The sequence below is a fragment of the Nicotiana attenuata genome, chromosome 1 (genome assembly GCF_001879085.1).
Source record: "Nicotiana attenuata strain UT chromosome 1, NIATTr2, whole genome shotgun sequence".
NCBI lineage: Eukaryota > Viridiplantae > Streptophyta > Magnoliopsida > Solanales > Solanaceae > Nicotiana > Nicotiana attenuata.
This window is the reverse complement of record NC_031989.1, coordinates 9,805,045-9,816,940: the sequence shown is the minus strand read 5'-3', so window position 1 is coordinate 9,816,940 and position 11,896 is coordinate 9,805,045. Positions and strand designations below refer to the sequence as shown.

General features: G+C 38.0%; 1 protein-coding gene across 1 annotated transcript; it reads right to left on the bottom strand.

The window, feature by feature from the left end:
• On the bottom strand, nucleotides 1,639-6,877 carry LOC109237065 (axial regulator YABBY 1). Its single transcript, XM_019403346.1, has 7 exons — nucleotides 6,582-6,877; nucleotides 5,801-5,959; nucleotides 5,419-5,533; nucleotides 3,849-3,897; nucleotides 3,331-3,406; nucleotides 2,802-2,876; nucleotides 1,639-2,020 (listed from the first exon to the last, which is right to left on the bottom strand). Exons 1-7 carry the CDS (start codon nucleotides 6,699-6,701, stop codon nucleotides 1,952-1,954), a joined length of 663 nt encoding a protein of 220 aa, XP_019258891.1. The 5' UTR covers nucleotides 6,702-6,877; the 3' UTR covers nucleotides 1,639-1,951.

Below are 11,896 nucleotides of genomic sequence, written 5' to 3'. Positions count from 1 at the left end.
TAATCCTCCCTCTTCTTTTGGTCTACGTACTATGTTCCATGCTACCAGAGGTGGTCTTTATAATCCCTATCTTACTGACAAGTGACAACACTTCTTTAGTTATGGTTAGTTTATTTCTTTGTTGGAATCTCCAAAGAGATTTTTCAGTGGTCGATCAAACTATCAGAATTCTAATCATAATATTAGTTATCCAAACGTTCACTCTCTATTTCCATTTAAAGGATCTACGATATGGTTTTGATATTTTTAAAGAATAAATGACTTTATTATTTTGAGAGGGAAAATATTCATATTAATCTATAATGGAATTATTGCCCACGTATGGAATATATAGTGCAAATGCCAATTCTAGTTTGAAAATAAAATATTACCTCTAGAAAATTTAATCACAAAACTATGTTTATATCTCAGATATTGTGCATCAAGGCACAACGTGGGAGTTAAAATTACACACTGCCGAAAATGTATGTGAAGAGGGACAATTATTAACTTTTATCTAAGCTGTTAGTTTGGTCACCTTTCTCTATTTCAAAGTGAGTTGATACATTTATCTACATATATAAATTCGCCTTTCTTTTAAAGGGTAAAATGTAAGGAGCAACGTGACATCATTAAAATCATACCAAGACGAGTTAAATTAGCAGATAAACCTTGGCTTAAATTTTAAATTACATTTTCTCTCACTATCCCAAATTGGACTAAGGCACATTTTCAGTTATCCTCAAGTTTAGTATGTATTAGATTTAGAGCTATATATGTTAGTGATCTTAATATAATATTAACAAAATACAAGGGGGGGGGGGGGGGGGGTTAGCTCATTGGAACATCAACGAGTACGTCGTGGTGACATATAGGGAAGTTAGTCTAACGGAGATTTAAAAAAAAATAAAATAGTTTTTCTAAATAGTTTTTTTTTTTTCTAACGGAGATTTTAGTTTGAAAATATGTAGGTCCTAAATTAGATTACTCCCAGATAAAATTAGAGGGAAGAAGAACATCACAACTACACTATAAGTATATTATAAGGGGAGCAAAGAATAGTTTTTCTGCAATCAACATCTATATATAGCTTTCCCACAATATTATTAAGACCTTCTATAACAGGTTAAATTTTCACTAATAGTGCCAAAGTATCATATCACTGTCCTTTTTTATGTGGCAAGACATATCATTGACACAAATTTTACGATTGTTCTGATTAGTAAATCTTGGGGTTACCACTCTATAGCATAAATCAAAATACAATGGTCTAAAAACACCTAGTTTTGTAGGGGAATTGTTAGAAGTAATTAAGAACGTTAACAAGGTCTTGAAATGTGCACAAGGAGAAGAAACACTCTCCTCTTGGTAAGCCTATGCAAAGATAAGTTCAATATTTTAGCATGGTTTTAATTTCTATCTTGCAAGTTGCATATACTGTGGTATATACTCCTACCAGAATAGTTTATTTAAAGTTGGTCATTTGGTTGTCAATGGATCTTCACATTCATTTTCTCTTTAATATTTCTTCTCAAAAAGGAAATGGAACTATGTTATTCCTCAAAAAAGATTCTAAAGACAAAAATGAAAGGCCCAAGACGGTAAAGAAAACTACACAATTAAGGGACGATGAAATTCATAATACGTTACTCTTAAACATATATGAACAGTAGCAGTTCCATTTTCAGATATTAGGGGTTTCAGAGAGCTTAGTTATTAGCATTAACAAACAAACAAAGTTCTCAGAATCCTTTCCTCACTAGAAACTAAGCAAACTGAAACAGTTAGAAATGTCTTCTCCAAAGACAACATGAGAGCGAGAAGGAAACCCTAGAGAGTACGTGTTCTTCAAAGAAAATAGAAATTAACAGGCCACCCTAAACTATGGATAAACTAATTAACGCACATTAGATAAATAGAGAGTTCCAACAGATTAGGGCGAGAACATTGGCCGGTGACTTCATTTCCTTAATTAGTAAGGAGATACACCCACGTTTGCTGGAGCAAGAAACCCTTCCTTCATCAGAGCATCCTCCCCTTGCTACACATTTCCCAAAAATGAAAAAGAAAATAAAAACCAATTAATTAACTAGATTAAATATAATTTTATGAAAAAGCATATAACCTTAGTTACACTAATTAAACTACTTGAGGATTTAATTCATATATTTTGATGACAGTGTAAAGAATTCTTACATTGTTAGTATATTTTAACATGTGGTAGCAGATATATGCTATATTTTTCTTTTTTTTAAGTTACTAAGTCCATTTGTTATGAATGAGTTGCATGTAGTTATATTTTAAATGAATTAATATCATATATACTACTCCCTCCGGTCCACAATAAGTGATCAATTTGCTTTGGGCACATCCATTAAGGAAATACTAAATTCTAGACAAAAATAGATAGTGTGACTAAACTACCCTTAATTAAATGTTGTAGCATAGTTATAGTAGCACTTACTGCTCTTCTCAAATGTGAGGAGTAAATGACTTTTTAGGAAACACGTGCATAAGGGTAATTTTGAAAAAACAAATTGGATTTTTTCTTTGATTATATAAATAGTCACTTATCTTGGACCAAAATAAAAAGCAAATAGGTCACTTATTGTGGAACGGAGGGAGTATGTTCTTTTATACTGTCAGTTTGTAGAAGTTAAAAATTTATAAATGTCCTCAAAATAAAGAATATTAAGCACTTTCAAAGTAAAGTTCTATGTTTATGTAAAAATGATAAAAGTGTGGTTTAATTAATTAGCTCACTTAAAATGAAAAACATATTGGGTGAAAAGCTAGGGTTTTAAAAAGAGTTGGAAAGGTACCTGTTGACATGCATTGGGTTTCTTCACGGGTTGATCAGGCATAAGTCCGAAATGAATGTGTGGAAAGTGGGCCCACTGCAGAACAAGAAAACAAACCAGCGCACAATTCAATGACATGTTTGTGAAAAGCAACATATGCACCAAACCCTAGTCAAACAAAACCCTAGTTAAAAGGAATAGAAACTAACTCTAATGCCTATAAGAATAGATTTTTATTAATCTTTCTATTCTTATGTTCATTCTATAATACTCCCTCCGGTCCAAAATAAGTGATTTTTTGGATGTTTTCACACAGATTAAGAAATCCACCTTTTAGCATTAATTACTAATGCAATTGACCATATTAACCTTTACTATCTCACATAAACATTCCTAACACATATTCCAACACTATTTACTTCAAGGACAATGTAAGAAAAAAATAATTAATTCATCCTTGAAATCTGGAAAAATCACTTATTTTGGACCACAAGAAAAAGGCCAAAAAATTATTAATTTATCTTAATAAGTAAACATATTTGTATCTTACATTCTTTGCAGCAGCACTGAAGGCCTCCCTGTGACTTATATCAGGATTTCCAGCTTTGATACGTTGGATCTCGTCCCTGCATATATCGCAGTCATTAATTATTTTCATTGTTTTTATCAATGGCACTTGGCAATCCATATGCGCTTAAATCATTTTTTAATTATATGTATTTCTAAATTAAACTCAGGTTTGAACATAAATTTTGGCTGCTTTTTTTTCAAATAAATTTGAAAATATTGTTTGATCATGGAATTTGACAAGCTTTTGGAAAAAAAATTCAAGTTTCAAAAACTGGTACGTGCCAGTTTTTGGGAGATAATTTTTCTTCCATTCATACAACTTCAACCTTTTTCGAACAAAATATATATCCAAATACAACTTCAAAATTCAAAAAATTATTTTTCAACACAACTTCAATAATTCTTTTTTTCCAAGTTTCAACCAAATTTATGTCCAAATACTAGTTAAAAAAAATGAGATAAACAAATATTGTATTAGTTTAAGAAAAATATACATACTTGATGAATCGATTGTAAGCAGATGGCACACGCTGTCGTTTCTCCGGGGCTGAGTACAGACGACATGTAGACAAACAAAACAGGCATTAAAAACACTTGGCTGACTTTCTGTATAGTATTTCAGATGCTTTCATTTACCAGTACTCTCACGCGGGACCAAAGAGATCAACAATACTTTTGCTACACTATATACCTTTTTCTCTGTACCTCTCCTCTCTCACATCATATCATTTCAAAATCATTATCTAATGATCTATCCTTCTATCTATTCATCTAGATTCTGTGGTGCTTTTAAAAAACCATCTAACTTTCCGGGGGACATTTTCTCTTTTTCTTGTACTGAGAGAGAAAAAATCCATCAACTATATTAAAGTGCCTAAATCACATTAGGCAGCTGTGGGCAGAAATATAAATATTAGAGTGCCATACAACAAAGGAATATTTGAATGTACAACCTAAATTAATTTCTAAACTTCATTTACTAGTATACTAGAAGTTTCCCTCATGTTAATCGGATTCAACAATTATACCTATAACCTAAAGCAATGTTTCAGTGCACATTTACTAGTTTACTACTCTATCCATTTCGAAAAGATGGTCCTAATTTGACTTGACACAAACTTTAATATAGAAGGGAAGACTTTTGAGATATGTGGTCTTAAAACATTTGTGTGACCGTAATACTTTTGAAACTTGTGATCTTAAACCTACTATGGCATTTCTGTGGCTATAAATGCTTCGTATTAAGGAAAATATTGAAAGAGGCCAATCTTTTTAAAACAAACTAATAAAGAAATAGTGCCAATCATTTGAAAATGTTTTTGTGGGGATTCAACAACTGAACCTACAACCTATATGCACGAAATAACTTTCCGAATGAGAGATTCAATTGAACCCCTTTTAACCATGTACTTCTGCCCTTGGTCCTAAGCCCAATCCCCCCAAGAAAGAAGTCCATATGAGTATATAATTTTTTCTATGAAAGTGGCCACCATAGCGTGGCGGGGTTAAAATTTTAATATGAATGGTTAAAATTATTCATTCTACCCAGATTTTAGGGTGTGGACTGATTTTTCCAGTGAAGATAAAACAATATATCATCATAGTTAGCACATATGTAGTACACACAGGCAGATACTGTAGATGAACAATGGAAATACGTTTTAGCTGCAATTTCTAAACGTGGCTTTTTGGGAAGTACCTTATATTTGGAAAGTGTTGGAGAAGGAAGGCAGGCAAGAGTAAATGGTAGAAGACCCTTCCCCCAAAATAATACTTATTATTTCATTATGGAAAAAGAAAAGTTTTAACTTATTAGACACTGTTGAAGAGTAAACATATGCTAGTAAAATGCACATTCTTTCTTCATTTGCTAAGAAACCCCTACTCACTGAAAAGTCTAGAGCTTCATTGTTTGTTTAAGGGTACATCACCCCATATGCTGAAATTAAATTAATTTGGTTCTTTTTAGAAAGTGTGTTGCTAGTAAATTTATTTATTTTTTTTTTTTTTTTGTCATTTGTGAAACTCTGAAGGAGAAATTTATAAGTGTAAGTAGAATTAATCTTACGTCTGTTTGCGACTGGTGGCTTTGGAAGTTCATCAACTCCTCGAACTGGCATGAGTGACTCATTCGGGTTTGGCTGATTGATTAACAAACCTGGTGGAGAATTCCGAATCTCCTCCTGTTTTTTAAAGAAATAATACCAAGTGTAAAGGAAAATGTAAAAGAAAATGTTAAACTTGCACTTTCATCTCTTAAGGGGCATCAGGAAAAATTGGAGCGATACAGAGAAGATTAACATGACTTTTTGAGTAAAGACGAGAGGCACAAATAGTGAAACTTAAAATGTATGGAGAAGGAATGATGTTATAAATAGCTAATAAACATAGACACATGGACTTGAAAACCCTAGATTCCAAGCATAAATGATGTGTGTGTGTACATATACCAGAAGATTCTGAGGAGAAAAGAAAGAATGGGGGAGATGAAGCTGATTAGCAGAGGGAAGAAGCAGGCCACGCATGTTGACGTTGACAGACAGAAGGTTGGTGCAATGACCACACCTTACTGTCACAGTCTTGAACAAACTGGAGCAAGGAACACTCACCTGTATACAAAAAATAACATGAGTATTTTAGCAAATAGAGTAACGCAATTGCAATTTTAGTTAATTAATGAAAAGGGTCTAGGCCGCTGAACAGTCTAACTCTTTCATCTAAATGTTTAAACTGTGACCAACAAGAAACAAGTGAAAGATTTGTGTTTAACTTTTTGACTCCAATCCCCCTTTTGTAATGAAATTATATACTCCATTTCGCACTTCTTAGGGAAAAACTGCATTAGAAATGTCCCAGTATGTAATATAACGCATTCATTATTGAGTTATGATGAATAGACTGAACACCCTTGAACAAACTGGGGCAGAAAAACATGGGAAGAGATGAAAAAAGTACCACCAGATGGAATAAAATCCAAAAAAGTTCATCTTAAAAAAAATCTATGTAAATGGTTCCAACAAAACTACATAAATGAACATATATATCAAGTAAAAATTAAAGGAAAATAAGGCAAAAGTATGAATAATTTCAAGAACATGATCATCAATTTTAGAAAGTGAAGAAGGGAAGAGGTCATAAGAGCAAAAGAGAGAGAGAGGAAGCTAAGAATATTATTGTATGGTAGAGTAGGTGTTATAATATATATAGGAAGAAATAAAAGTAGTATAATACCGCGAGAACAGTGTCACAAAAGTTGCATTGGACATAACAGAGTTGTTCCCCTGAGGGAGGAGAGAGGTGATGGTGGTGGAGGTGGTGGTCCGGAGCAAAAGCAGCAGATGAAGAGGACATGATGTTTTTGAGATGAGATGATAAGATTCTGATTTCTCCCTTTTGATTTGATTGATTGATGATTGACTGATCAAAGGGAGTGAGTTTTATATAACAGCTTGGATATATAGGGATCCTAATTCTTTTATTTTTCTTTTAGGAGTTATCAAGACAAGTTGAAGAGTGAGAAGTCCATGTGTATGATGAGAGAAATACAGGGATAAAGACAGAAACCGACCTAATATAACAGACTAGGGGCATTTGATGGTTCAACAAATTCTCTATAAAATTTCACATTATTTTCTACTCTATTTTGTTTTTCTATTGTCCATAATATAATGATACTGCCACAATAGGGACTAAGGAGCATCATCTCCGCGCGTCCCATTTAAAGTTATTATTTCATTTCTTTTTTTCCTAAACTAAATCAATTGTTTTAAAAAAATCAATTGTATCGAAAATTGTTTTCACATTAAATTGTTTTTCCTTTGTAAAAAAAAAAATTATACTATCTAATCATTAACTTATAAGGTACTAATAAGCAAATTTCTATAATGCTTGTAATTTCTGACCGGATAAAAAATAATACTCCAACTAACATGGGCATTTAAAGTTGTCACACTACCATATTGTAAATAATAACAACAACATACCCAATGTATTCCCATAAGTGAGGTCCGGGGAGGATAGTATGTACGGAATCCTTACCCCTATCTCGTGAAGGTACAAAGGCCGTTTCCGAAAAACCCTCCACTCAACATAGCAATATCACAGCAATTATGATAGAGAACTACGGCAAACAATAAGAACAACCAAAAAAAAAATAAAATGACACAAAGAAAACCTCAGGTATAAAAATATTGATCTAAAAATAAGGAACACAAGGATAACACTAGTACAGGTGTGGAAAGGAAATAAACTCAACTACTAACTAACCTACACACTACCATATTATATAGCCCGTAAATATATAGAGGACTACATGTGCATACAGGCTAACATAAATTGCAAGTTCAAAAACAAATATTTGTAAAATTCAAACTGGGAAGAGTAAATAGGAATTCAAACAGGGTTGTAGTGAGATAGAGTGGATCGCTCCTTGCTTAATCAGAGGTTTCAAATTCAAGCCCTAAAACCAAAAAAATCCTGATAAAGAGCGTATTCTCTTTTAATGGACCTTACTAGGGCTGCTTATCAGGCAAATTAGGCGGTTATTTACTCTTAACGGTTTGGCTTATTGGTTATCGGCTTTTAAATGTATCAATCCGCTAGCCACCCGATAAGATATCGGGCAGATTGGTATCAGTTTAGCTTTTATTGGGCGGTTTATCGGCCTAATTCAATCTATAGTCAATCAGAATTACTAGAAAATATGCACCTACAAATGGAGTACTAATTCAGAACCCATATGGGAGTGTTAATCCATGTCTGGCTGTAGCTCCCTTACAAATTGAAAACTCACGTAGCTTAGTTCATGTTTACGACTAAGATTTCAGGCGCATCACCTTTCGTCAGGTGTCAGTAATATTCATTGTTCATGCCTGAAAAAGACATCTCTACGCCCTCACTTATATCGTATAACTGATGCATTGGCTAACTTATCTTGTCCAGTTCAGTGCTGTTGCATCCTTTATGCATTATGCCTGAGAAAGACTTGTTTATAATGTAATTACTTCATTTGTATGAGTATTCCAAAACATTTGTATGCTTGAATTTGATTTTGAATTTTCAGCCTTTTGTAAAGTAATTAACAAGGATTATGTTACATATTTTTCATAATTCTGATTATTTAGGAATTAGGCGTTAGAACTTAGAGATAGAGTACTGGAAGAGTGGAATATCTATATATATATATATATATATATATATATTCTTAACGGGTTAACGGATTATCCGCTAAGAAAATTGAATAATCCACCCCCAAATCGATAAGCTGTTAATGAACAAATTTCAGTCTATTCCCCGTCTGTTAAACCATTAACCCGATACCAATAAGCCATTAAGTTTCGGTTTTGGTTCGGTTTTGAACACCCCTGGACCTTACGCGAGTATTGTCATGGGCGGCTTTCCAGCCATGCCCCATGACCCCTTGGGCGCGCCCCGTGGCGTCCTAGCGAACCTCCCAATGCCTAGCGCCACGGACGGCCCCGTGGTCTTGGCCGCGCCAAGTGACAAGCGCGCAGTTGCCTCTGTCGCCCCACCGATATCCCTCGCGAGCGCCATGCCGCAGGCAGAAGCCAACAGCGCCGCGCGCGCAGACCGTGATGCCAAAGACACTGCTGCTGACAACGGACCTGCTGCTGCCTTATAGAAAACTAAGTCATTTTCATTGTAAATATAGAGTAGTTTATTTCATGCACTTCCATTATGTTTCTCTAGCTTAATTAGGTCTACTCCTGTAACTTTGGTTTATTTTTTTTAAGTACTATTAGGGGGGATCAAGCAATCAAAACTTTCTAGCAAGCAAGCAATTCTCTGTACTGGTGTCTCTCCCCCTCGACACCGCGTTGCTTTTCTGTAATAGCTTTCATTAATGCAATCAAGCTTTCTTTCATTCTGAATTCTCATTTCTGTTCTCTCAATTGCTCTTGACATTGGTTTTCCCGTACGGCACTGACAATCTCGTCTAGCGTACGGAGGGGACCTCAGTTGGCGGACAGCAACTGCACTGACATCAGTTGCCTAGCCTTACGTCGCCCTTCCAAGGAATCTCAGGAAGGCGCCGCGTAACAGTTGGTATCAGAGCCTAGGCTCGACATCGGACGAGGGAACGTATTGACATACCACCATTTCTGACCATGGTGAATCATGGGGACCGCATTGCGGCCCTCGAAGGGACGGTTGAGGTATGGCGGCCTATTATGGATACGGTGCCTGAACTAAGAACCAGCCTACTGCAAAGGTTGGACGACCTGGACCGCAGGGTGCTTCAGGTCGAAGTTGACGTTGAAAACATCAGTCGCGACTCCGAGGGAGACCGGCAGACGGCAGCCACAGAGGCAGCCGAAATCTTTGAGAAATTCGAGGGGCTCCAACAGGAGCGCACCGAGGATTTAGCCCACAGGGCACAAGAGGCAGAAAAGGTGACTGCCATGCAACAAACCATTGACAAATTGACAGACCAACTCAATGTTGTCAACTCTGCTTTACAGGGCCTACTCCGAGGAGGTGGAAACCAAATCGGAGGTGCTGTGAACTCCGCTTCCGCGACAAAGAAGCTGAAAATTCCTGAGCCAAAGCCATACAGTGGAGCTAGGAATGCCAAGGAAGTGGAAAACTTCATCTTTGACGTCGAACAGTATTTCGATGCTGTTGGGGATCTGGAGGAAGCTAAGAAGGTAGCAACTGCTGCCATGTATCTTCAGGGTGATGCTAAACTCTGGTGGCGTGTGAAGTACGAAGCCATCAAGGCCGGTGAAGATGCTCTCGAGACATGGGCCGAACTGAAGGCAGCTATACGCCTGCAGTTCTTCCCCGAGAATGTTGAATATAATGCAAGGAGAAAACTACGGGAGCTCCGCCAGACAAAATCAGTGCGGGACTACGTGCGAGAATTCTCCGCACTCATGCTCAGCATACGCGACATGGGGGATAAGGACAAACTCTTCACCTTCATGGAAGGGTTGAAACCTTATGCCCGCGTGGAGCTACAGAGACAAAGGGTAGATTCCCTTCCCAAGGCAATCCAAGCAGCTGAATGCCTTGGGGACTATCAAATGGAAGCTCGAAGGGACAGGCCTCAGCCGCCTGCCCGAGCAGGGTTCAAAGGGGGCCAGCCCAGCAGTGGTGGTCCTAGCAAAAATGGGGGAGATCGGAACTCAAACAAATCTAGAGCTCCTTCCTCCGGCAGCAACAGTGCTGCGTCAAACAACAATGATCGGGCGAGAAAGCCTCCTTCAGGATGCCGTCATTGCGGCGGTCCACATTGGAACAATGAGTGCCCACATGCACAGATGAATGCCCATCAGGCTATTGATGATGGGACTGATGACGACTCAGACGATGCGGACCAGACTGAACCAGTAGGTGCCTTCAATGCAATTGTGGGTTCCATTTCTGAGGCACTAGCGGAGACCAGTGCTGGTATTCGTAAGAAGAAGGACTCATGTCCCGTCACCAGGAAAGGGAAAAAGAAGGCGAATGAAGAGACTCCTCTTAAACAAGAGAGGACCTTAATGTTCGTCGAGATGAAGGTGAATGGCAAGCCCATTCGGGCTATGATAGACACGGGTGCTACCCACAACTACTTAGCCTCGACTCAGGTGGAGCGCCTTGGACTAGTTGTAGGGAAAGGTAAAGGTAGCGTCAAGGCTATCAACTCACCTCCCCAGCCAGTGGGTGGAATAGCTAAAGAAGTACCGGTGAAGCTTGGGCCTTACGAAGGAAAATTCAACCTGCGAGTGGTGATCATAGATGACTTCGAGTTGATTGTTGGGCTGGAATTCCTAAGGCAAACCAACACCATGCCTGTACCATTTGCAGACATGCTACTGATGATGGGTACCAATAGGGCCAAGCCCTGCATTATCCCGTGCCTGCCCATGAAGATGGCCGTTGAGAACATCTCGGCCTTGCAGTTGAAGAAGGGGGTCAAAAGGAATGAACCTACGTTCCTGGCAACCCTCTGCATTGAAGATATAGAACGCTCCTCGGGTCCCATTCCTGAACCCGTGAAGGAGTTACTACTGGAGTTTGAAGATGTCATGCCACAAGACATGCCAAAGCGGCTCCCGCCTAGGCGCACTGTGGACCATGAAATTGAGTTGGTGCCGGGCGCGAAGCCACCTGCCCGGGCGCCTTACAGAATGTCACAACCCGAACTCACCGAGCTTCGGAGACAATTGACGGAAATGCTTGATACAGGGATCATTGTACCCTCCAAGTCCCCATATGGGTCCCCTGTTCTATTCCAAAAGAAACATGATGGCAGCCTGCGACTCTGTGTGGATTATCGAGCTCTAAACAAAATCACCGTGAAGAACAAGTACCCTATTCCCCTAATGGCGGACTTGTTTGATAGACTGGGTGGTGCTACGGTGTTCACCAAGATAGATCTGAAGACAGGTTATTGGCAAGTTCGGATTGCAGAGGGTGATGAACACAAGACGACTTGTGTGACAAGATATGGGTCGTACGACTTCCTGGTCATGCCATTCGGCTTGACCAACGCCCCTGCTACGTTTTGCACTCTCATGAACCAAGTCTTCCGAGAGTAC

Coding starts and splice junctions, on each gene's coding strand:
- LOC109237065 (XM_019403346.1), bottom strand. CDS start 6,701: ATGTCCTCTTCATCTGCTGCTTTTGCTCCGGACCACCACCTCCACCAC. Junction 3,898..5,418: donor GCCACCAGTCGCAAACAGAC/GTAAGATTAATT, acceptor GTCTGTACTCAG/CCCCGGAGAAACGACAGCGT. Junction 3,407..3,848: donor GCTTACAATCGATTCATCAA/GTATGTATATTT, acceptor CGATATATGCAG/GGACGAGATCCAACGTATCA.